Source organism: Protopterus annectens, chromosome 2.part1 (assembly GCF_019279795.1).
Source record: "Protopterus annectens isolate FY-2018-M chromosome 2.part1, PAN1.0, whole genome shotgun sequence".
NCBI classification, from domain to species: Eukaryota; Metazoa; Chordata; order Ceratodontiformes; family Protopteridae; genus Protopterus; species Protopterus annectens.
Genome location: NC_056729.1, coordinates 1,349,801,969 through 1,349,829,920, shown reverse-complemented (window position 1 = coordinate 1,349,829,920; position 27,952 = coordinate 1,349,801,969). Strand labels below are relative to the sequence as shown.

At 38.9% G+C, this 27,952-nt stretch overlaps 1 protein-coding gene across 2 annotated transcripts in view; it reads right to left on the bottom strand.

The window, feature by feature from the left end:
* The window catches only part of AFAP1 (actin filament associated protein 1), a 1,391,048-nt gene that overhangs the window by 1,015,828 nt on the left and 347,268 nt on the right, over positions 1-27,952 (bottom strand). For both annotated transcript variants that reach the window (XM_044062808.1, XM_044062809.1), the window contains exon 2: positions 22,802-22,930. In XM_044062808.1, coding sequence (XP_043918743.1) covers positions 22,802-22,930 — 129 coding nt within the window. The remainder of the gene's footprint in view (positions 1-22,801; positions 22,931-27,952) is intronic.

The following is a 27,952-nucleotide window of genomic DNA, read 5'->3' as shown; positions in this document are numbered from 1 at the left end:
CCAATAAATTCCAGCCCCCTCTTGTGCATTATCTGTATCCCTGACCACAGTCATCCCTATCCGCAAAATCTCCTTTCTCCATTCTCATGCTGGTTTGGTTCTTAGAATACTCCCTGCTATTTTATGAATATAATACACTGTATGATTTGTTTTCCTTGAGAGTCTGCATCTAAAACTCCAATCTCTCCTTATATCTTCAACTACCTTCCTTTATCAGCATCATTCCTTTCCACATTGAATTATAGTTTTCTGCTTGTGCTATGTATAAGAGCCTTAACTGTGTTGTTCTAAAATACCCCCTCAAATATGGGTAATCCTAGTCTGCCTTGTTCTATTGCAAGAATCACTTTAACTCACTTGACCCTTGCTGTCTTCCCTTCCTAGATAAAATCCTCTAACTCTTTTTTTAATTGCTATCCACAGCTTCTCCTCTGGTTAATAAAAATATGCCTGACCTGTGTATAAAACTAAAGGGACTAAAAACATTTTAATAGCTTGTATCTTATTATCCATATCCATATAACAAGGCTTCCAGTTTCTCAATTTTGTATTATCTTCTGTTTATTCTCTTCACACATATCCTCAGCTGCCACAACAGAGTAATTTCTAATCCATACTCCTAAATACTTCATTTTATCATCCCCCCATAAATATAGATATTGTTGGACCAATTTGTGTGCAAGTACATAATTCACTACTATTGCTTTTATTTTAGCTTCATTAATTTTGTATCCCAAGAAGATTTGAAACTGTCTTAAAATATTCCACAACACTGTAATGTCCCTTTCTGGTTTTGTCATGTATAAAATAGTATCATCTGCAAATAGAACCAACTTTTCCTGACTACCATACCAATTATATCATTTAATTTCCGAGTCCCTTACTTTCTTTGCCAATGGTTCTAAATATAATGCAAACAACAAAAGTGAAAGAGGACAACCCTGCCTAGTTCTTCTACTCAAGCAGAAATTATCAGAGAGGACCCTACCCACTTTAATTTGTGCCTCCCATCCCTCATATATTCTTCTAATCAACCTTATAATTGTATCGAAGAAAGTAAATTGCTTCCATTTCTCTGCTCATGAAGTCCCAGTCTACTCTGTCAAATGCTTTTTCTGCATCAAGACCCACTTTTATTTTCTTACATTCTGCTTCCCTCTGGATCATCAATCAATGGTCTGTTAATATTGTCAAATGTTTGCCTCCTCTCCACAATACTGCACTGATCCATATCTATCAATTTTGGTATCACATTTGCCATTCTTTTAGCCATTATAGACATAAACATTTTATAATCATGGTTTAGTATTGAAATGGGCCTGTATGAAGCTGTATCCAATGGATCTTTACCCTATTTAGGTATTACCATTACCACCACCTTCTTCCAGGATGCTGGTACTTCTCCTCCTCTTAAAATACTATTAAACAAAACTTTTCAGATCTTTATCTGTCCCCCCCCAACTTCCACACTTTTACAAGAATACCATCTCTTCCTGGTGGCTTTCCTGTTAATTGGTTATACATAGCCGATTGTATCTCATCCCTTCCTATCCTATTAGTAATTGAGCCTCATCTACCTCTATCTTTGGCATATTTAATTCATCCATAAACATTTCCATATGTACCTTTTCTTGACTTTCATATTTTTCTGCTTTATACAAACTTTCATAAAATTTCTGAAATATTTCTAATACTTCTACAGGTTTCTTTTTATCTTCCTTGTTACAGGCTCCCTAAGCTTGGTGACAGCCCTTTCCATTTTCTGTTGCCTGAGTTGTTGTGCTAAACGTTTTTGTGCTCTAGAATTATTATCAAAAATCAGTTGCTTAACAGCAATTTTTCTAAACAAATGCATATTATAAAGGTAATCCCTTATTCTCTGTTTAACATTCTGTAGTTGCTCATTTTCTTGTTCTGAGAGATTCCCTCTATTTTGCCATACTTTAACATTTGCCAATCACTCTAAATACTTCATGTTACTGTTTAACCATATCTCCCTTTCTTTTATTTCCACCCTAGTATTAAACTCTGCTTTAATTTTATCCCACTCCCTAGCTATATTTTCAGAAGAATATTCATTCTTCTCTAGTAGCTCTTGAATTAATTCTGAAACCAATTCCTTAAATTCCTCTCTTCAAAAAATAGGTGGGAACACACCAGTGGCTCATTTTTATTTTATTACCTTGCATTTTTATTTTAGTTATTATCATCACATGATTTGAAACAGTTACTGGGTGAGTTTCAAGACCTTCAATTAAATGCACATGTTCCTGTGAGATATAAAATCTATTTAGCCTAGCCCAGTTTTTGTATCTCAGCGAGTAATGTGTAAATTCACTCCGAACTCCTAGTACTGAACTCAAACTTCCATGCCAAACATTTTCATGAATTTCTTCAAAAATCTACCCTCCTTTGCTATATTTTCCCTTTTAAGCCCCCCAGACACATCTTCATTGTTGCAAAACCAAATTCCAGTCTCCACCTGTAAGTAATATTCCTTTCTGAAAGCTGATTATTTCTCACACAATTTTCTTAAGCTCCATTGTAGCAGTTTTAGGAAGGATGTAAATGCATGCCAGTGTAATCCTCCTCCCTAGCCAGTAGCCCCTGAGTACTATGTATCTTTCATTATTATTTTTTTCCTCTTCTATCACTATTGGAGCTCCTCTTGCAGTTAATATAAGTACTCCTCTTTTCCTTTGTCCCAGATATTCCATTGAATAACCATCCTGAAAACCTTTCTTTATTAAATTCACATATTCAGTTCTTTTGAGGTGTGTCTCCTGTAACATAGTTATTTGCACTCTACATTTTTAATATAGTTCACTATTCTTTCTTTTTTATATTTATCTGTAAGACCATTCAGATTGAAAGACATTACAGAAAGCATAATTTTCTTATATAATTATTATTACCACCTTTTATGTACAACTGCTGTTTTGTTAAATGTCTAGTTTCAACTTTTATGTTACATGTATATACTGTTCATCAGGTTGGCATTTTATGCAGTTGTTTCTTGTCATATCCATTTGCATCTATGGCACATCTTACATAACTTTTTTTTGAAAACCCTCAAAAAGAACCCCCCCCAAATAAATTCCTAAAACCTATAAACAGTAGTAACACACAAAATATGTACATCTTCAAGTATTGACATTTTTGATTCCTAACAAGAACATAAGTTCTAAGTTGGTAGCTACAAAGACAGGCTAAAGTTAATCAAAAATAAAGGTTAGTCCTGCTTAGATGCATGGTACAGTCTGTGCTATTAAGTGGCATTTGATTTTGTATATCTTTATAGCTCTCCCAGTTGAGAAAACACTTGCATGCTTTCAGTAAGCACTTTCTCCAAGCCATTTCTCTATCAAATTGTCTTCTAGTGACATGCAAACCAGGCACAAAACTGCTAAGAGTACCTTGTTTGTCAGAAAAAAAACTTACAATATTCAATATTCATTTTCATTTACATGCTTTGTAATAAACGTATTACTGGATAATGGCTAGGGTTTTAACCTATTCATTTCCCTATGCAAGCATGGGGAAAAGCACACTGATTTTTCTTTTGTCATACTCTCTTAACCAGACCCTTCTGTTCACCTCCATCTCCTTCCCTCCTCTTGTTTTTCCATCACAGTGCCTACATTTCTTAAAACTGAGCAAAGAAAAAGAGAGAAGGGTAAAAAAGAAAAAAAAAACACTTGTTTATATTAGTATCCCCACTGCATTAAAAAACTGAGAAAATGTATTTCAAGTCTAATTGGTTTTCTATTATCTTTAAAACTGTCACACCTGGGAAAATCCCTTATTGTTTTCAGAGAACATTTTGTCCTAGCCAATTTCTCTGTTTTTTTCTTTTGCTTCAGCCAATCCCCTTCCACCAGACTGTCTCCAGTTTCTCTTTATCAGATTGTCTTTATGGAGACATAAAGACAAGCTGCATAAATGCTACTTAGTATACATACATGCAATTGCTAGGAAAAAAATCCTTATAATATTCAATATTTTTTTCATTTATTTGCTCTCTCTCTCTTAAAACAAAGATCCTTACTCAGTCACTTCCCCATGCAAGAATTAAAGCACATTAATTTGAACTTTGTCATATGTTTTTAACCAGGCCACCCTTTTTTATGATTACATTGCCTATATTTCTTAAAACTGTACAAGAAGAAAAAGAGAAGAGGGAGACAAAAACACCTGTTTACAATCCCCATTACACTTAAAATAGCATGCAGAGAAAAGCACGCACCACACATACAGGGCTATTAAGAAAAGAAAGTGTTTTCTTTACTTACAGTTAGCATTCTCCTCCCCTCTTCCCCTCCCCAAAGCATTTTTTCTGAACATTAATGACATGAAATAGGGCATGTACTTTAGAGGCCCCCACACAGCAGACAAATTTTGAAAAAGTCCAAATGTCTAGATTTTCTTGTTCTGTCATATTTCACAAAAATAATTATTGCATTTTAATCCCACATTAAGTTACTGATTTTATTACTGTTCTTCTCCATCACCCAAATCTTGTCTCTGATTCATTTCCAATATACTTTCGATCTTTCTAGTCAACTCTTGTGCTCCCTTCCTTCTCTCCAACATTTTTCCATTGAAATAATGGAAAAGGTTTCACAGATGCAGTCTCTCTGGGGTCTTTATTACCAGAGGAACAAGAAGCAGGATCTCCTTCTGTTTCACAACTCAGTTTTTGTTGGACAAACCTTTGTATTTCCTCCTTACTTGCACTTCATCAAAAAATGATTTTGTCCCTCCAGGGAAAAATACATTGAAGACAGCTGAATACAGAATCAGACACCTGGGTCTTGACATTCTCTGAATAGTGGAATGAATTTATTTCTCTTTTGCTTGGTGTACAATGAGTAATCATTCTCCACAAATACTCTGCTGTCTCCCACTTTTAGTATTTTGTCAGAATCAACTCCTTCTACTGGTAGGATTGCATCCTTACTATTAAAGGTCTAGGTTGCTTTCTTATAGCTAGGTTTGGAGCATACACACAATGTGCCCTTTCAACTAACAATTCCTGCTGTGGAAAACCATTCCAGTGCCAGACTTGTTTTTCAGCAGGCGATATCTGTACATTACTACTTTGCTGAAGAGTGTTCATTCCCCAAAGGTTATTGATACCTGTACATTAATACCTCACTGGGAAATATTCATTCTCCAAACAGGTGTTGAGGTAGCATTCACCTGTTATGTAAAATGCTACATACAGTGTACATGATATGGTGCTCCCTTGTTAAGTTATATAGTCCTGAGTGTTGTATAATACATTTTCACTATTATCTCTTGCAAGTGTATGAAATGTAGCGCCTCCACTGAAAAGGAGTTTTGACCCATCAGACTTTCCCAGTAATCAAGGGCAAATAAATGGATATTTAAATAACTTGTTTTCAATGCAATCTGTAGCCAAGAAAGCAGTTTATCAAAGTGCTAGTTATTTAGCTAATACTTTAAACAATTGCTTGAAGTCCATGGCCTTAGCCCCAGGATATGACACAGACAGAAACAGCAAACTCTCTGCGGCTTGGGTCATTCAGCTGTCTTACACTGAAGGAGAGACTGAAGAGATGAGCACATCATCCCAAGTGCAAACACTGAGTTATGGCCAGGAGAATCAAGGGATCGCTTTCCCAAATCAAGCCAGTTGTAGGCATATTTAGGCAATAAACCTAAGGAAAAGTGTTGCTTAAACCCTGAGATGCATCACAGTCAGGGAGTGATATGTGAGTGTACATTCTCCATGATTTTCCTCATCTGCAGAAGTGGAATATGGATACAATTTCAAATTCCTTTTGTTGGGAGACAGGCTGCAGCACATTGGGTATAGAGAGTCATTTCTGAAAATATTTTCCCGCTAGGAGTGTGGCACCATCCGCTGACATCTATTTATTTGGCATTTTGATAAAGCACAAGCAAGCAAAGACCTAGGGTGGCACACTAGTCAATCCACTGATACTCTTTCTGGGCATTTTCAGCTTCCAGTGTTCTGTTGGCTCTGTGGCACTTGTATGTTGAAGAGGAATAAAGCCCCAACTATGACCCAGATGACCTATGATCACATTAGCCAAGTAATAAAAGACAGTGAAAGTGTAGATCTTGGCTGATTTTAAGTACTGAGAATTTTTTCAGCATGTAAGTCAGTGTTTAGATCTGAACTGTGCCATCAGCTGAAAATATACAGTGTGCTCACCAGCCAAATGTTGTCTTCTAGTATGGCACCCAAGTCTGACAACCAGTGTCGCCTCAGAGTTTAAGCACCCATAACCTTGGGAGCTTCACAGAAAAAAAAATGCCATACTGGAGAGGAAAACAGGATGAGCCCAAATGTAAACCTACCTAGAGAAACCTCCCATGTTAGATCAAACCATTATGATTACAACAATATAGATGCCCAGATAAACAAAGGTAATGAAAAAGAATCTGATATTGTTTCAGTAAGATGTAGTAAGTGAGATCTAAGGGTCCAAATTTAAGCAGTGAACAAATAATTATTTTATTTAATCTCTTGATTATGTTCTTCTAAGTCAGAGAGTATTTTTACAGATGAGACGCAGCAAGAAAGGTTTAACTGAACAGATAATAGCCTTCACAACACAAATCTATATAACAGTCTTACTAGCATGGCAAATCAGCCTAAACAGCATATCTTTGTAATATGCAACAAACCAAAGTATCTAGGGAAAACCCATACATAAACACAGAGAACACAAAAACAACACTAACAGCATCAGGAGACCAGGAATGAACTCCATACCCTAAAACTAAAATGAAACAGTGCTAAGACTACAGAAAAGATAAATAAAGCAAATGCAAAATATGCACTGCTCTGGGGGCAAGAAAGAAACATAACATGCATATTACCTCAGCAAAGGGTAAGAAGACTTTAAACAAAGAAAGCTGCTAAAACAGCATGCACTGGACTAGGGGCATACTTTATAAGCACTGAAAAAGAAACAGAAAACTTGAACTAAACTAACCTAATATGTCAGTCTACACCAAAATATACCTTGGAGAATGCTGTCTACACATGAAAAAGGCAATGTTTCAAGGACATAGACAAAAAGAGTAACTAACAAAAGTTTCATTTCATTTTCTCAAGGAATCATTGTTTAAGCAGCTGCTTTAAAGGCAAATAAAATGTAAGCAAGGCACCAGACCCAGACATGTTAAACCAAAAATACTGAAAGGCCTTTGGGAGGAAGTTGGACAGCTGTTAGACGTTTACAACACCAATGCAAACAGGAGAGATACTTGAAACAAACCACATGATCTAACTGTTGAGAAAGTTATGGGCTTGTTAGGCTGACTTCAGCTTTAAGGAATGTATTATATACCTAATGTTAGGAAGGCTTCACTGGTATACTTAGCAAAGCAAGATAAGCATATGCACATTTGTTTAGGATGAGAGAAGACAATATAAACCAAAATACAAAAGTGCTAAGCCTATGACACAAGTAGTAAGACATTAAATGCATTTAAATGTTAGTAGACTTGTGAGAGACTAAAAACTGTCATGTGAAAAGTGTAAGATGGAGGAAAACAGAACATTTACTTGCTTGAGTAGTAGATTTTTAATACACTGTTGTATGTTGTGCCATTTCTCTGAAACTATAACTATTACAGGTCTCCCAAGGAAGACCTGCAGTGTAATTGTTTATCTTGGTGAAAGTAAGGCAGGTGCACTATAACCTCCCACTGAAAGCTATTTACAAGGTATCTGGAAACCGGTCTACCACAAGAAGAGAGACATAACAAGTCTGGACAGGTAAAATGAATAAGGCCTATATCTGTACTTCTAAACCACACAGGATAAACTATGCCAATACATGCACTGAAAGAAGGAAATATATGGAAGCACTATTTAAAAGGCTATTTCAAACAGGCGACACATTCCCTTCTGAGGTATAGATGATACTTGTGGAAATATTCCTCAGGAATGCAAGGTATCTAGGAAAAAGATAAAAAAAGATAGCGGCATTCTTTGAAAGACTATAATAGTCAGAACAGTGGAATGTTTTCTCTGTCAAATGCATTTGATTGTAATGTTAGCCTCAAGCAATACAATGCACCAAGGAACTACAGCATTTGCTATTTAAAACAAGCATGCACTGTGCACCACAGAAAAAAAAACCTAAGATGTAACGAATTAAACCTTTCGTTGTATGACTCGTAATTACCAGCACTGTTCATTCATTGTAAAGTCACACTGGTCATTAAATTTGCAAACACTAAAAAATGGCCTGTTAATAAGTAGTTTACTCCTCCATTTTAAAGAATGAGCTCCCAAACTGCACTACAGGGATTAATTTACTTATGTGGTAATCAAGGGAGTGGCCTAAGATACATTTATGAGCAAGACAAATTGGAATAGTCAGATGGAAAAGTTCCATGTGGGTACTGAGAAGAATCCTCTTCTATAATTCATAAAAATGGAGAAATGTTTTATCAAAAATGGAGAAATCTTTTCAAAGCTGGCAAAGCATTGTAAAGTCTGCATCAAAAGTCATATAAAGAGAGAAAGAATTTAAAACTTGTTATTACCAAGTATACGTGGGAGTCCTGACATTAAGCAAAACTCCGTAAAGTTGACCACTGTTTTGCTGACATACTAGTTGAGAAAAGAAATGGACAACAAGTATACAAGATCAGCAATCCTCCAGCTCAGAAATATGCCCTTTCCCAATGGACTGTGCAATCTCCAAGTTAGTATATATATATAAATATATCAATATATGTATGTGTATATATATATATATATATATATATATATATATATATATATATATATATACACACACACACACACACACACACACATATAAAGCAAGAGGTGGGGGTGCAGAGTAGGCATGCCTTCCTGCAAAAGACATGTTTTAAAATTTGCTTGCACCGAGGTCATTCTTTGCAGCGTACGCAAAGCATGTCAGTGTTTTTTGTTGACATTAATGTGTCAACATTAGTGACACTGACTTTTGATCAGTTTGACTATTTAACATAAAGTCTAACAAAGCAGGAACATTAAGAAAAAGAGATGTATAAGTACAAGTGAAAACAATGAGAAAAATGTGGACAGAGAGCTCAGAAGACATCGAAGGAAGTATTTTATTCAGTTAAAGGATGATGGCTGTGCAGTGTTCTTGCAGAGGTTATGGAATTAAAAATGTTGAAGGATTTTTGGAATATTCCTGTGTTACCAAAGGTAATTCTCCCTTTATCGCCTTCTTTTACAACTAGTTACAAAAAAAGCCAGTGCAAGTTTTGATTTTGTTCCTAATAATGTTAGTGGATCTGCCTGACAATAATAATCAGATTCCTTGTCCAGTATGATGGCTTGACTGCACTGTAATATTTTACTGTTCTTCTTCTTTAGCTATGGAAGGGCACAATTTAGAAGAATACCGGCAAGGAGTCTTTGTCTCTTTATAGTGGGCCATATTAGTACACTATTTTCTGTCTTGATCTAAAAGACAACATATCGAGGATATCAACTGTGTTGGCATTCTTAGGGGGTCTTGGAATTTTCTTATCTTTCCAAATATGAAAATGAGTGATGGAGCTTTATTAGCAGTCTCACACCTCCGGGCTTAAAAAAATTAGGGCAATTTTCTATCTGGTCTGATCTTATAGCACATTTGCCCTTGAACTGTTTGATGGTACATTTTTTTTTCCATCAGCAATAGTGGATTTAGAAAGAAGTCTTCTTATAAAATGTAGAGGGAAAGGTTAATGATTAACATTGTTAGCTGTAACAAAGGTCTCACTCTTTGAGTGCTACAGACAGTTCCTACAACTAACCTGAATGATTTCATTTCCCTGTTAAAAGTGTGACTTCAGCCATGCTGAGATCAAAAAGGAATAGAACCAGGGTGGATTGGATCTTAAATGGTATTTGTTAACTAGACAATACACAAAATGTCACAATTGAAAGTACTGTGTAAAATCACACTGGTCTTTTCTTGACATTATTTTTGATGCTAATATGATAAATTCTTTTTTTAAGCGCCTGCTCTGAGCTGTTAGTGTATTACTTTGCTCAAATTCATTTAAGTACAGGAGATGTAATTCTGCCAAGGGTCCTAATGAAAAAAGCAACTCTAAAGAAATAACAAATTAAAGTAATGCAATAATTTACTGAGTAAACATGACTTATCTCTGTAACGGCCTGTTGTCTGTGACCCACGAGTCATTATCGGGGGTGCAGCCGTGCACTCCCTATTTAAGGGAGTGCTGTTGTTCCTGCCTGTAGAATCCATCAGCAGGCATGTCGTCATCGTGGTGGAGCCAGCTGGCAACAACCAGGTTGAAGGCCATGGTAAGGGGCTTCCCGGTTGTACGGCAGCTGTTTAGTCATCTGTACAGGGCCGGTATGCCATAGGATTTCTTGTTTAAATAAGTTAAAAAAAAAGAGAGAGAATCATATGGTTGTTCCACGAGTTGTGCTGGTTTTGATTAAAAAAAAAAAAATATATATATATATATATATATATATATATATATATATATATATATATATATATATATATATATATATATATATATATATATCACCAAACCAAGCCCAAAAGACAGGAAAATTAATGGCAACAACAGTCCCAAAGGATAGAAGACCACAAACTCAGTCCAAGGCAGCGTTACAAAAATGCTAATCACACTGTTCAAAACAACGTGATAAAAATACAGCAGAGCAACGTATCAAGAAAACGCTATTAATGCTGTCAAATCAGCGTTTCAATGAATGCTGTTCACACTTTCCAACACAGCGTAGCATAAGATTTCATAAGGCAGCATGGCAAAAAAACGCTACTCACACTGTCCAAAACAACGTAGCGAAATGCTGCAGATATCCCACTGGTTGATAAAACAAATGCCAGGAACTGTTCAAATAAAATAGCCACAAATTTATTGAGACACAAAACGTAAGCGCTTTCACAAAGAAAAACTTTGCTTCATCAGACGTTGTAATTCAAAAAACAGTCACTCACTATATATAACAGACATCATATCCTGTAAAAACATCATATCCTGTTACCACTTTGGGTTTGAAACATCATATCCTGTAATGACATCATATCCGGTTACCACTTTCTGTTATAAACATCATATCCTATAGGAGTTTTCTTGATACGTTGCTCTGCTGTATTTTTATCACGTTGTTTTGAACAGCGTGATTAGCATTTTTGTAACGCTGCCTTGGACTGAGTTTGTGGTCTTCCATCCTTTGGGACTGTTGTTGCCATATATATATATATATATATATATATATATATATATAGATATATATATATATATATATATATATATATATATATATATCCCAAGAAGGAAAGACATCCCTGATCAGTATCAGTAAGAAACTGAGGTCCCTCATGAAATCATCCAAGGCTAACTTAAAAAAAAATATCCAAGGATTCAAAAGATAACCACAAAGCCTTCTTTAGCTATGTTAAGAATCTAAGTGGCAACTCGCAGATATGAACTGAACTAGTGCAAAATAGCACAAAATATACTGAACCTACTGATATTGCTAACATCCTGGCAGATAGATTCAGTGCAAACTTCACCCCCCTCTCACCTCCAAAATGGCCCACAACAATACCGGAAAAGTGTAGTGTCCCAAAAATCACAGACACACAGGTGAAAACAGCCCTTTCAAAAGCCAAAAACACAGTGTCAATGGGACCAGATGGTGTCCCAGGCTGTGTCGTGCATGAACTACAGAACAAAATAACCCCCCACCTAAACACCCTGTTCAACCTCAGCCTATCCACAGGCTATGTGCCCATAGAATGGCACACAGCAATGGTTTTCCTCTCCACAAAGGAGGGGCCACAACTGACCCTGGTAACTATCACCCCATAAGCCTGACTAGCCTGGTCTGCAAGGCTATGGAGCACATTGTCATGGAACTCATTAACAAAGACATTGGGAACCTCCATACACTTGACCCAACCCAGTTCGGCTTTGTTAAGGGCAGATCATGCCTACTAAACCTGGTTGACTTCTTCAAGACAGTCACCAAGGCCATAGACGAGGGAAAGGTGGTTCACACAGCCTACCTTGACCTCGCCAAGGCTTTCAACACCATTCCCTACTCAGGTATTATAGAAAAACTCACCAGCCTGAACATAAACCCCTACATCATGAGATGGGATGCCAACTGGCTTACAGACAGAACTCACACGGTAAGAATAGCGGGCTCCAGGTCCGACTGTAAACCAGTCACAAGTGGTGTCCCACAAGGCTCGATTCTGGGACCCCTACTGTTCGGCATATACTTCTCAGAAGTACAGGCAAACACAGGAGGACTATGGCTAACCAAGTTCGCCAATGACTGCAAACTGGGAGCCATAATTGACTCTCCGGCTGGCACAGACATCCTCCAAAAGGGCCTTACTGTGACAGACATCTGGTGTCAAAGTCATGGCCTCAATCTAAATGCCAAAAAATCCATAGTCATCCTATTTGGGAAAAACAAAACACCCACGAATTACCACATAGGTGGCAGCCCCCTTAATACAGAAGATGTAATAAGAGATCTGGAGACCCAGGTAGATAGTAATCTTTCCTTTGACAATCATATTGCCAAAGTAGTTAGGAAATCCTTCTATGTGGCCCATCTAATTACTAAAGGGTTCGCATCCAGAAATAAAGACGTTATAGTGCCCCTCTACTCATCACTCATTAGACCCATCATAGAGTACAATGCCCCATTTGGGATGTACCTCACAAGACACTTCCAACAGCTGGAAAGACCACAAAAGTACCTCATCAAGAGGATTACTGGTCTCAAACATATGTCCTATGCAGCCCGACTGAAAAAACTCTGGCTGTACTCAGTGGCATATCGCTTACTCAGAGGTGATCTCTGCCTGACTTACAAAGCCATGTCCAACTCAGAATTGATGGACATGCTCCACCTAAAGAAATCCAAATCACTGTGAGCCACGCGCTCTAGTGAGCTAAACCTCGCCACAACAATAAATAGAACATGCTGGAGGGATAGATGCCTGTCACAGAGACTCCCCATGCTTTGGAACAAAATTCCAAATTACATCAGGCAGAGCCCCTCACTAACACTCTTCAAGAGAAACCTTGACAAGTGGATGGGTAACAGAAAATACACTCCTGGAATCACTTCATTGGCTCTGCTTGACAGAGGATCAGTTAACTAATCAATGGGGTGGCGAAAGCCGACACACTCTGGCTAGGCTTATAAATACCCTCGGGCAGATAGCCTAGTACCTACCTATGAACCTATAAAAAAAAAAAAAAAGCTGGTATACGGTATGCTATTGGAAGTAGTAAGAAACACACACACACACACACACACACACACACACACACACATATATATATATATATATATATATATATATATATATCAATCCCCCGCAGCAGCTCTACTGGTTTTAGTCACACTGGCATTGTTAAGGAAGGAGAAGCAGGGAAACATCCCGAGAGCTACATATTCTAGAATCCCGCAGCAGCACAGCATCCAAGCTTCCAATCTTTTAATTTTAGCTGTGACTTTGTATGGTTCTTAGTTATTATATTTTCCTTTCCCCTTATCCACCTCCACCTCCTCAAAAATGGAAAGTTGTTATAACAAAATTTCTAAATTCACCACCAAAGCCAAACACTCCTCCCATCATTGCTCTGCCCTCCAGTCACTAAACTGGCTAGAACTCCCCAACCTTCTAGACTACCTCCAACTAACCACTGCCCACAGGCTATTATTTAGCCCCTCTAAATGTCCTGCACTATCCAACATCCTTCAACCATATACCCCTAATAGGCCACTTCGTTCAGCCCACCTAAACCTACTCAATGTCCACAAACCAAAACGACCTCCCGGGCAGCACCTCCTTTCTTTTTCCTTAGCCAAAAAGTGGAACTCTCTCTCCTTCTTTAAGATTGATAGAAAATCCTAATAATTTCAAAAATTACTCCATTCCTACCTGTTTTCTAAGTGGAAGTGCAACTGCACTTTCCCCACCTAGCCGCCTCACTGTACATATTAACAGTAATGCTATTCAATTTCTTACTACTATCAACCTTGTTCATATCTACTTATTGCTACTGTTGTCCTGTGTATATATGTAAATACTGTAAATAGTTTGCTCTCCCTTTATTCCCTCCTAAAACCTATGCTTGCTCTACCACTCTGCCATTACTAGAATCAGACTCTTTGTAATCTTTTAATCATCCATTTCAAGATATAAATAATATGTTATGTAAACACCATTCCTTTTATTACCTCTGTATCAAAAATTACCAGCATTCATACCATGTAGACTGACGGTTGCATCCTTATGTATCTGTACCTTGAATCTTATGTTTATTTTTATCTTTTGTATTTTGTATTTTGTTTTATCTTTGTATTTTGTAATGTGGAGCTTTTCTCCCCGGGCCTCCACTGAAAATGGGCTCCTGAGCCCAGTGGACCTCCCCGGTCATCAAACTGAAATAAATAAATAAATAAATAAATAAAATTGTATTCTTTCCTATTCTAATGCTTTTTTTTTTCTTTCAGGTTCAGCCTTTACTAATACATGATTTCCTCTCTCTCAGGAAGTGCAACGCTTGCTAATTGATTTAGAAAAGGATGGGACAGATGAGCAGAACCTGAATTCCAGGAGGAGACCTTTGCTGAATTTGGAAGAGGGTGCAGCTGTAGGTCCAGCTCCAGCTAAGTAGACTCAGAAAAAGACAGTTAGAAATACTTCTGGCCAAAAGGTCATCCCTTCTTTTTTGTCTGACATATCTAGAGAAACACAAGGTAATGCCTCTGTTGGGTCTACAGGGCTTAATATTAATTTTAGGGGGCAATCTGCTGATAATTGTTTGGATGACTTTATACATGTTTTGCTGGAAGAGAAGACAGTTAGACTGTTTGACTTAGCCTTAGAGAGAAACATTGCTGCCTCCACAGCTTTGAGTCCGGGAGTGGGAGCAGACAGTAATGTTGACTAGTCTGTGCAGTTGTCTTTACCCAACTCGCATTGGGGGGGGGGGTCATTGGAGGTCATGGATTCAGAGAGGGAGGTCACACCACATACAGATGAGCATAACCCCCAGTTTTTGTCCCCTATGGCTACCCTCAGATTAACATATTCCAAATCACCTGGCTCCCATATCACAGCACATGTTCCCACCAAGGTCAAATATAAGATTATAAAAGGGGAGTTTGTAGAAATCTTCGACCTAGTGCACAATGAGTGAATAAAGTGCATACTGGATGCTGATAACACAGGTAACAAGGACTTGATGGCAGCCTTAGTTGCCATTGGGAGGAAGGTGACCGCCAGGACAATGGTCAGGAACTGGGATACTTGGTCTCTGGGTTTTGTGGTATTCATGGGCATAGTCCCTGAGAAGGATCCCATCTAACCACAGCCTTTATTAGCTATTTTGTAGCCATAAGGTAAGCTCACCGTGTGAAGGGGAGTTTGGGATGGTTGAATTAATGATCGGTGCTTCAGGAAGTGGAAAGCCCGTGATAGTTCTCTCAGGTGGTAGTCAAGGCACTCTGACATATGGTTGAGTACCATGATGGACAAGGATGTGCCTATGGGTATTAAAGGAGGGGCTGTTAATACAAAAGATACAAGGTTCTGCTGGGCATTCAATCAGGGCAGATGTGGCTAGCCTGCCTGTAAATATAACCACTTGTGTTCAGGATATGGGAAGGGTCATACTGCTTCCAGGTGTTGGGGCTTGTTGCCCAGGGACAAATTGTCTTTTGCTACATCTCAGACAGACAGAAAGATTGATAAGGGGTGCAACACTTCCTTTCTTGCCAAGCCACCTTTTCATGGACATGGTGGGGGGGGCTTTGGCAGGAGACTCAAACACACCAAACCAGGTTTATTTCCCCATTTGTCAGATAAACTATCCTGTTTACTGTCAGATTACCCAGATCAAAGGGCAGCAGCCACCCTTATTAAAGATTTTCCACAGGCTTTCCTATCTACTCCATAGCCCCATTAGATTCCAAGTTAGTTAACAATTTTTCATTTATCAAAGGACATGAACACATTGCTGCCAGGCTAATAAAGAAACAGCGATGAGGTGGCAGGACAACTGGCCCCTTTTCACCCCTCCATGGGTTTTATTTAAAGTTTCCCCTATTTGGCCTGGTTCCTAAGAAACAGGAGGGTGAGTTCAGGTTGATTTGTCACTGGTCTCACCCAGTGGGGGGTTCAGTCAATGACTTTATTGACACCAACCTAACCAAAGTACACTACTCTTCTTTGGATCAGGCAGCAGAGGCCATCAATGGCTATTCTGACTCCTGGCTGTGTAAGATGGATATCCAGTCTGCTTTCCATCTTCTCATGAGACAAGAAGACTGGCCATACTTAGGGTTTCAGTTCAATGGGAAGATATTTTTTGACATTGCAATGCCAATGGGTTGTGCTGTGGCTTGTGCAACATTCAAACAATTTAGCCCATTTTACATTAGTGCTGGTAAAAACGGGCCCCCTGTTAGTCAGCACTAGAATACATAGATCATTTTTTGACAGTGGGGGAGGGTCAGGATAGTGCTTTGGAAGTTTTAGAACATACCTGTCAACTGTCCTTGAATTTTTCCTTACATTTCTTCCCTGCCCTATGTAAATTTTTGATTTTCTTGTTTACCGTTGTGGGTCACAGTCAGTCAATAATTCCAATCATCTGACTTTCATACTTACTGATCAGAAGATGCATGTTGATACAAATTAAAAGTGAACATTTGGGGCTTTGTCCTTTCATTATTTTAGCTTTATCCCTGATTCTTGAGGAGAAGTTGAGCAGTATATGTCTAAATGATGGCTTCTCCCAGTCAACTATCACCCCAGTGATTAGGAATGAATGGAACAATTGACTGGGAGGAGGATGATGATCGACAGGTAACATGGTTGTCTTTTTATGCACAAAGTACCAAGAGAGTTTTTGCTATATAAAATCACATATTTAGGAAAATATCACAAAATAACTATTTAGGTTTATAAGGCCACTACTTCATATGATTGGTGAAGATATATCAACATATTAAATAATTAAAAAAAAGAAATGTCATAAGGCAAAAATATGAAAATGTATAAAGTAACATTCATCTGATGTTACCAGACCTGTAAATTAAATATTCAACATATTCCTTAAAAAAACTTTCAAATCCTCATAAAACAGAGAAAGTAAAAGCTGACATGTTTTCCAATCCAAGTCTAGTTATTTTTTTAATATGACCTGAACTTTTTCACTATTATTTATTTATTAATTTATTTTATTTCTAGTTTGATTACCGGAGAGGTCCACTCGGCCCAGATAGCCCGTTTTCAGTGGAGGAGAAAAGCTCCATGAAACAGATTACAGTAAAGATAGCAGTCCAAGAAAAATACAAGTACAAATACGTATCAAATAATACAAAGCATGAGCAATATTGCTCATAGTGGAAAAATATTGTGCAGATACATTTTAACAAATTCACACAGTTAAAGTCAAAAGCTGTTTACAGAGTGTGAGAGATCATATGGGAATGAGCTATAGAATGTTATAGCCAGCTATAAGTTGCTTAGGAACTCAGGAGGGTACTCTCCCAGGGGCTTTTGTTAAAAAGTTCTAGGTAGGTAGAATTCAGTTACATTTCCATTTGGAGGAGAGGTAGGTGTAAAGCTGAGTTTTGAAGTTGTTTGTGTTTAACATTGTCCTTAGTGTGGAAGGGAGAGACTTCCATTTCTTACCTAAGGAGAAGGAGAGGAGAAGTTGTCCAGCAGGACATTTAGGTTTGTGGACAGTAATTAAGTTTTGGTGTTCAGATCTGAGAGTTCTATTTGGGGTGTATGGGGGAAGGATGTTAGTTAGAGTGGGGCATTTGGTTGGATTAAATATTAGTCTATGTGCTGTAGTGAGTTGGAGGAAGTCCAGATAATTTGTGAATTCTAACCATTTGAGGGATTGGAGGGTAACACAGTGATGAGTGGAATGCTTGACTTTGTTGGCAAATTTAGAAATCTTGTTATAACAGCTTTCAAGTTTGGAAGTGATGGAAGAGGATAGGTTAGTTAGTAGTGGGGTGCTGTACAGAAGGGAGGGAAGGAGGTAAGAGGAGGCCAGAGAATGCCGGGTAGAAGTAGAGAGGAAGTGGTTGTTCCTGTATAGCATACCTAGTTTTTGGTGGGGTTTCTTTATAATTTGCTGAATATGGGTGTTTGTCTATAGTTACACCGAGCAGTTTGGCAAAGGGAACAACTTCAATTGGAGAGTTGCTTTGGCTAAGGACTTAGAAGGATTTTTTATCAAAACAAAAAGATTTTGAGGGTGTGAATAGTAGTATTTTAAATTTGTTAGCATTGTGAGAAAGGTGATTTTGGTGTATCCAAATCTCAGTAGTTGAAAAGGCAGTCTGAGTCTTAGATAGGAGTTCAGGGAGGTTAGAGGCAGAGCAGACAAGTGTAGAGTAATTTGCATATTGGATTACTTTGGCATTAGGAATAGGAGAGTGAAAGTTATTGATAAAGATATTAAACAGCATTGTTCCAAGATTGTACCCCTGTGGTACCCCGGTAGGGGTGGATAAGAAAGGTGAGGTGCCTTTTTTTCCATTTTGCAGCCTGAAATATATCTGATACATAGCTTGAGAACCAGGAAAGAGTGTTTTGGGAGAGATTTAGGTTTCAGAGGTGACTTAGAAAGTGCTTATGGGAAACGGTATTGAATGCTTTAGAGAGATTTAGGAGCACTGTGGATACTAATTTCCCAGAATCTCAGGCTTGATTGACAGTTTCTAAGAATGAGAGTAGAGCTGTTATGGTGCTATGTCCTGGTTGGAAGCCATGTTGGGTAGCGATAAGAAGTTGTTTTTTTAGTCAGAAAAGGCATAAGTTGGAGGTGGATGCATTTTTCTAGGATTTTGGAGACTGGAGAGAGAAGAGATATAGGGCGGAAGTTTGAAATGTTAGTATTTTTGCCTCCCTTGTGGAGAGGAAGAATAAAGGTGGAATGCCAGAGTTTAGGAACATAGGATTTCTTAAAGATCTATTAATTAGGATACTAATTGGGAGAGATATACCATCGGCAGCAGACTTGAGCAGGGTTTAAGTTTGTAAAGAAGTCTTTTTATGTAGATAGTGGAGACAGGTTTAAGCTCAACCATAGAGGGGAAATTATTTGGATAATGTGGGAGAGATGGGTTGTTGTTGGGAAAAGTTTTCGTTAGATCGGATATTGACTCTATAAAGAAAGAGTTGAATAATGAGGCTAATTCGAGATCAGATTTACTTGGGTCTGGACAGGGGTTATTTTTGGAGCCTGCGTTGAGGAGCAAGTTTGTGGAGTTCCAAAAAAGCCTATGGTTTTGGGAATGGTTGGACTGGAGCTTAGTGCAGTAGGATTTTTTTGTCTTTGAAGATTTGTGTTTTTGCAAAGTTTCAGAGCAGTGTATATTGGAGAAGGGTTTTGGAAAGTTTATTCTTTTGGTAAAGTTTCCAGGATTTGTCTCTGATGCATACTTTGCTTTGTTTTGTTGGTTAGCCAAGGGACAGTTATCGTTTTTACTCTTTTTTTCCTTGGTGGAGCTGGGGAATTTGGAGCATCTAGGAAAGTAGAATTAAAGTGGTGTATGGCTTTATTGAGTGGAAGGGTTTTTAGAATGTTCCAGTTCATTTGTTTGAGATAGAGAAGGTTTTGGGATCAAATTTACTAAGGTTGCGGGTCTGAATATATTGATGTTGGTGTGGATGCAAGGTGATTCCACAGTAAATGAAAGATGGGAGGTGGTCACTAATAGAGACAGGGATGGTGCCAGAGTTGGTAATTTTATTTGGATGAGTGACTAAGATCCAGTCAAGAGAGGATCCTGGAGGATTTGTTTTATTGGGTCTGGTGATGGAATGGGTTACTTGAGTAAAGTTAAAGAGGTTAATGGACAGGAAGGGTATGGGACTGTTGATTTTATTCCAATCGATGTTTACATTGCCTAGTATTTAAGTTTCAAGGTTAATTTCAGCTAAGGCCCATTGGAGTATGTCTTCAAGGGTTGAGATGTTATTTCCAGGTGGGATATAAAGGGCGATGATACAGAGGATTTTGTGATTATTCATTTTTAATAGACTGACTGTTACTTCTGCATTGGCAAATTTAGGAATAGGGCTTGGTAGGGGAATTACAGTAAGCAGATTGGAGTAAATTAATGCAACACCTCCACCTTTTTTCTTTGGGCAGTCACATCTAAGTTTGTGAAATCCAGAGGGTAGGATTTCAGAGTCAGAGATTTGGGGTTTGAACCAAGTTTTAGAGATGGCTACAATGTCAGGTTGGTTATGACTTAGCCATGCTTGAAACTGATGTGCTTTGTTGTTGAGACTCTGGGCATTGAGTGTGAAAATTGTAAAGTATTGTGGGGGGATGAAAGGTTAGAGGAAGGGGGAGGGTAATTGTTATTTGTGGATGGGTTAGGTCCAGGGTTGAGGTGAATGTCTCCAGCTAAGACAAGGTTATTGAAGGAAGATATTTTAGTGTGTTTTGGTTTGGATTTAGGGTATTCTGGATGGCCTAGTATTTGTTTAAGAGTAAGTGTCTTAGCAGTAGGGGAAATAATTTTAAGATTAAAAAAGTGCATAGGGTTGAGCTGAAACAGAGGGGAGGAGATGGAAAAGAAATGATTTGTGTGAGGGAGGAGATGGTTTTGTGTGGGAGTATGGTAAGGGGTAGAAGCTGATTGGAGGTATAGGAGCTGGCATGGTATAAAGTTGTTAGGAGTAGTAGGAGAGAGATGGGGATTCAGAGTGTTAGGAACAGTAAGGAAAGCATGGTTAGAAAAAGGTAGTTTAATATGGGCAGATTTGTAGTTGGAGAGAAGAGCTGTGGGCTGAGATGGGTATTGAAAGAGTGATGTCTTTAATTAGTGATGTATTTAGCTACTGTGGGTGAAAGGAGGTGGGGTAAAGAGGGGAAGGCTTTGATTGGATGATTGTCTAGAGTGGGTGAGGAGTGTTTGAAACAAAAGTAGGAATAGTGGGGGGGTGTGGGAATTGGGGGCATGGCAGGGGAGCGGAGTGAGCCCACAGGGCAAACGGATCAGGTAGAGCCAAGGAGTAGGAAGAAAGCCAGCTCAGTGAAGCTGAGAACTAGCTCAAAGGCAAGGAGGCACTGGCATAAGGCACTGTGCGGGTGAAATTAGAAGGACGCAGAGAGTTGAGAGGGGATAGGAGCTGAAAACAGGGCAGTAGCAGTTTAGTAGAATATAGTAAGTATTAATAGGGCTAAACAGGGCAGTGGTAAATTAATAGAACAGTTACAGTACTTTTGGCTTGTATTAAAAGATAGGTAGTGGTTGAACAATGCCACCTGGTGGCCTAACTGAGTAAGTATAATGGTAAGCTACAAGCACTCAGATGAAGGAAAAAGAGAGTAGGAGAGTAAAGGGAGATAAAATCCACGGTAGACTCCTAGCGAATGCACGTAGGGTTAATATACAACAGTGGTAGGTATAGGATATAGTTTTATTTTACAATAGGGTACCTACACATTTAAAGTTAGTTTTTGGGGAGGCAGAGTGGTTACAGAAGCACTGCATGATCCCCTTAGGATGAAATTTACAAAAACAGCAATAAGAATCACAAACAAAAACAATACCAGGTAGTACTTAAATGCGAGCACACTACTGGGAATTCCTATGAAGCAAGGCAGAAAAGCTAAGTCAAATGATGGTGCCTTTCTACATCAGGTTTGTGATACCTCTGTAATTAAGCAGGAGTGGGAGGGAGTTGTGCAGGTTCAGGGAGGGGAGGGGCTAGACACATAGTAATACAAGGTTGTGTACTCTAGTACTGCATCACACTTTAAACAGTGCAAGTAAGTATGCACTCCTGCAAACATCTCACACAATTTGGTGGCAGCAGTCTCAGATATTGCCATGGCAGAAAAAACATTCAGACTGTTCAATAGTCGCTTTCTCCAAATTATGTTTATATATATATTAATCTATCATGCTTTTGCATTGCCATGTCATTTTATGTATGCACAACTAAAATATAAATTTACATTTTGTAACAGTCCTCTTTAGCATCTCCTTCCTTTCTATGTTATTGCAGAAAACAAAGAACTTAACTTCTTTAGCCTCTCTGACTGATAAATAGCTGAGTTGCTAGAAGGGTATGGATGCAGAAAAAATAAAAATGGATATGAAAAGGCCATCATTTGCTGTTCTGTATGACTGCATAATGTCCTGTACTTTAGTATAGATTCTCTGTTCCAATCCATTACCCACAAGTAAATTCTTACTAAGACATTTCCAGTGGCTACAAGACTTCAGTATGATGTTTAAGTCCTTATACGCAACTTGTGGCTGTTCTCAGAGGGAGTTATTGCTCCAATAAAGGAGACCATAGAACTGCTAAGGATTTACCATAACCCAGGTTACTTGAAAAGTACAGGCCATACCAGGAGAACCACATGCGTAAATGTCAAAATCTGTACTTGATTACAAAAAAAAAAAATCATACTGCTTCAAGGGACACTGCAGGAGTAAATTCACCCCTCAATCTCTATTTACATTGATGGCAGGATATCAGCTGATACAACAGGCAGAATGAAGTCTCCAAACAGGCCACTATGGACAAAGGCAAAAGCTAGCCCCACTCACAAGTTAATAGTACTCAGCAAGCTAAATCCTGAACTATATTCCAGATCACTACACAACAACACAAGTAAATTTACTTTTATTAAAATAAAAGCTAACTATTTAAACAGTGCATGCAGAGCCACACTGTTTCATGCCTTCGTAAAGGAGTTATGTTGCACTGACCATTGGAAGATGGAATCCTTTGGAGAATGTTGTTAATTACCGACTTCTTCTCACAGACAGCTGCACTAAGCAATTCACAGTCAAGGAGCTCCAGGAACTGTCGCAGCTCAACAATCAGTTCTTGAACAGCTAAAATAACAGAGAGAGAGAGAGAGAGAGAGATAGAGACAGTGTATCTATTTAGAAATGCTCATGAAAATACAGGAACATTGTTCAGATTTGAATAATGCAATCCTTTTTGCAAGATAAAGATATTTTGACAATTTCACAACCAATTAGAAAAGTGCAGATGTGTGTGTGTGTGTGTGTGTGTGTGTGTGTGTGTGTGTGTGTGTGTGTGTGTGTGTGTGTGTGTGTGTGTGTGTGTGTGTGTGTATGTGTGGGCATGTATATGTCTGTGTGCATGCACATTGGTTAAAATCATGTGTCCCTTGGATTACAAGTAAGGCAAGCATCTTTAATGCAGTGTTTTAAATAATAAATGGAGTCATAAACTGCTGCATACAGCTACAAATAAAAACATTTAACAACCATACCATGCTGCTTAATATATATTTTCTTTTCTAATCATGCCTTCAGAGCTACTTTTTATATGAAATATGTTGTTGTTAATGTCCTAAATAAAAGTCATAAAAACTTTTGTAAAATATTCAGACTTACTTGAAACTGTCAAAATGCAGTAAAGTGCAATAATGTTTGATTCATATGAACGGAATCATAATGTGAACCACATTTTAACAATACATTTCTAAATCTTAGCATGAGGTAGGTCCACTTAAGGAAACTGTGAAAAGTATAATAGTAAAACAATTCACCTGTTTATGTCATGTGTTACATATGAAGCCATACTAGTCTTATGTGTTACACATGAAGCCATACTACTCTTATGTGTTACATATGAAACCACACTACTCTTACATGTTACATACAAAGCCATATTACTCATATGTATTACATACAAAACCACAGTACTCAAATATTGCATATGAAGCCACACTACTCTTATGTGTTACATATGTAACCACAGTACTCTTATGTGTTACATATAACCACACTACTCTTATGTGTTACATACGAAGCCACAGTACTCTTATGTGTTACGTATGAAGCCACACTACTCTTATGTGTTACATATAACCACACTACTCTTACGTGTTACAAACCACAGTACTCTTATGTGTTACATATGAAGCCACACTACTCTTATGTGTTACATATGAAACCACACTACTCTTAAATGTTACATACAAAGCCACACTACTCATGTGTTAAATACAAAACCACAGTACTCTTATATATTACATATGAAGCCACACTACTCTTATGTGTTACATATAACCACTTGGGCTTTGGGCCAGTTATTTTTACATTAAGAAGGTGTGGTCTGCACTCTTGTGGGAAAAGAGGGTAGATTCTGCCCCTCTGAGCTGGTAGTTTCTGGTTAAAGGCTTATTGTTCCTGCTTATTTGAATGGTTTCTTTCTGAAATTGGTATGCCTTGCTTGCTGTAGCATAGACTAAATTCAGACTTGCTGAATCTAGCTTTGTTTATATAACCTGAGCACAAATCCAGACCATTTTTTTTGGAGAAGGTCCCCTGCACCCTAGTGGCAGGAGTGTGCAGTTAGAAATTGTCTGATCAAAGACTGCTCAAACGGGGCTCAGTTTTTAGCTTTTTATTGGTTAATTTGTTTAAATCAGTTTGCTCATTTGTTACTGTTATATTAAAAAAAATACACTTTATGCAGCGCCGCTTAGCTAGGGTTAAACTATTCCTGGTGCCATAAAGTCTGCTCTACAAATTTTCCCTTAGAACTAGCCAGTTGTTTAGTTTTAGCACTCATCTGTTTCTTTGAGTTCAACACTTGTTCAGAACTCATTATAAGCACTAACTAAGCTACAAATTACTACAGTACTCAATTTTCCTCACTTGTCTAGAGTAAAACAATTTTTAGTACTTAATAAATAAGCACCTCTCCAGGCATGCCTAAGGGTCAGCTCCCGGTGTTTTCTCCTGTCTACTTGATGAATCTGAGCATTTTGGGACAATGCAGCAATTGCCTCATTTACATAGACAACTCTCTCTTCCTACCAACCAACACTACAACCTGTGAGAGATGCACTTATATAGCCAAACTTGAAGCAAAGCTCTCTTCACCCAAGACTGGAATAGACAGTCAAGAGGAGAAGGCAAACACTTGCACCACACCACACTCATCACATAGTCCCTCAAAACCTACACCACCAAAACACACAGATAGCAACACAAAACACACACCTACATTCATGGAGGCTCTCAATAAAAATCTGCTCAAGCAACAAGGACCTCCAAAGCAGAAACGCATGCAACCTCTACACCCCGACACAGCGCAAAGGGTACATAGCCCACAAACTCCGTGTTCATAGGTTTATAGGTTCATACTAGGCTATCTGCCCTAGGGCATTTATAAGCCTAGCCAGAGTGTGTTTGGCTTTCGCCACCCATTTTAAATTAATTTTGCTATGCCCTTTTTCGAGGGCAGTATACTGTGCCTCTGTCTAACAGTGACACAGAAGTGATACCCGGGGTAAACCTACGATCTCCCATCCACTCATCAAGATTCCTCTTGAAGAGAGTCAATGAGGGACTCTGCCTAACCTGGAATGGGATTTTATTCCAGAGTGAAGGGAGCCTCTGGGTTATGAATCTGTCCCTCCAGCATGTCCTGTTTATTTCATTGCTGAGGTTCAAGTCTCTCGAGCACGTAGCTCGATGGGATTTGGATTTTCTGAGGTGCAGCATGTCCATTAATTCTGGGTTGGACATGGCTTTATACATCAGGCACAGATCGCCTCTGAGCAGGTGGTATGCCACTGAGTAGAGCTGGAGTTTCTTTAACCGGGCAGCATATGGCATCTGTTTGAGCCCTTTGATCCTCTTGGTGAGGTACTTTTGGGGTCTTTCCAGTTGCTGCAGGTGTCTGGTAAAGTACATCCCAAAAGGGGCATTGTACATTATGGGCATTGGGCTGATGAGGGATGAGTAAAGAGGCACGATGACCTCCTGATCTAGATGTGAATCCCTTCATGATTAGGTGGGCTATATAAAATGTTTTTCTAACCACTTTGGCCATGTGGTTGTCAAATGAGAGACTGCTATCAACTTGGGTCCCCAGGTCCCTAATTACTTCTTCTGTACTTAATGGATTATCACCTATGTGGTAATTTGTGGGCACTTTGTTTTTGCCAAAGGGATGACTATACACTTTTGGCGTTTAGCTTGAGCCATGGCTCTGGCATCAGTTGTCTGTTTCTATGAGGCCCTTTGGAGGATGGTTTGCAGTCATCTGTGAAGACTTGGTCAGCCAGTCCTTCCGTTTGTTACCCTGTTCCAAGAAATATATACAGAGGGTCCCAGGACTTAGCCTTGTGGGATGCCACTTGTTACTGGTTTGGAGTCTGACATGGCTCCAGCAATTCTAACCATGTGGGTTCTGTCCTTGAGCCAGTTTGCAACCCATCTAGTGACAGGGGTTTATATTTAAGCTGGTGAGCTTAACTATAATGCCAGTGTATTGTCCAGGTAGGTTGTGTGACCACCTTCCCCGTCAATGGCCTTGGTGACTGTTTCAAAGAAATCACCAGGCTAAACAAGGAGAAAGTTACTGTCAGCTGCCTGTTGGGTGCCAAGATCCACCACATAATGCACGCACTCAGGTCACTCTACAACAAGTACAAATATGACTCTGTCATTGTCCATGTTGGTGTGAATGACCTGAGATGTATCTCCCTGGACTACATAAAAAGAGACATGGAGGAGCTCTCCGATCTTGTAGCTCAGGCAGGTATGACGAGTAGCATCCTGCCATCAACCAGAATGATACCACAGTACAAGGACAAAATGATTGACTTCAACAATTGGCTAAGCTTCTGGTGTCATTCTAAGGGGATCCAGTATCTGTCTGCCTGGGATGACATGATCGACAGACCACAATGCATTGCCAGAGATGGCCTGCACCTGTCGCCCTTGGGATTCTGGATACTGGCTAAGGCTCTTGCCAGCCCTATAGTGCCTTTTTTAGGCAAGGCTCAAAGGACAAATTCACCACCGTAACAGGTACAGGCAAGCAAAATCTGAAGGTAATGCTACTCAATGCTAGAAGTCTTTTAGGCAAGGTTCAAATGGCAAATTCACCACTGTAACAGGTGCAAGCAAGCAAAATCTGAGGGTAATGCTACTCAATGCTGGAAGTCTAAACCTCAAAATGCATTCACTCGAGGCACTCCTTAAAATGGAGAACATCGACATCTGTGTAGTGACAGAGACCTGGTTCAAGGATCCAGAGAGCACCCCTGCATTACCAGGCTATAATTCATACCACACCTTTCGGCCACCTAACCTGGACCAAAACATTAAAGGTGGAGGCGTGTCCATATTCATTAAGGATATCCACACCTCCAGGCTAGTTGCTCAGCATAATGCATCCAAGATTATGCAAGTGCAACTAACTCTAGGCAAGACTGCAATCCAAACTGTAACTTGCTACAGATCCCCCACCATGCCCCAGGATTCCTACTCCTCATTTCTTGATACACTGGAAAATATTAGGGTACAACCCAACACCATAATAATGGGCGATTTCAACTACCCCACCATTAACTGGGAAAACTACTCATGTACCAACTCTTGCTCAACGTTTTCTGAAATTCCTAAATTCCAATGCCTTGGATCAATTTATCCACACCCCCACCAAGGACAGCAATATCCTAGACCTGGTCATTACCAACATGGGCAACCAGTGTTCGACACCAGAGGCCAATTCCTCATTGGTCAGATCTGACCACAAAATAATCAGCCTAGACATCCACATCCTGCTACCACCTCCCATTAGGGAAACCACTGTAAAAAATTTCTCCAAAGCCAGCTTCATGCTTCGTAAGACAGAAATGGCAAACTTCACGACACCCATGCAGACAGACAATAGAGATACGACTGGTGAATCCTACACAAATGTACTTTATAAGCACTTACACAAGTGCATGGATTGTGCTATCCCTAACAGAACCAAGATGCTATCCTCCAAAAAACGGAAGCCAATCTGGTGGCCCCTGCCATAAATAAACTCTACAATAGAAGAAACTGTTGCAAAAAAGAGTAAAATCCCATGACTGT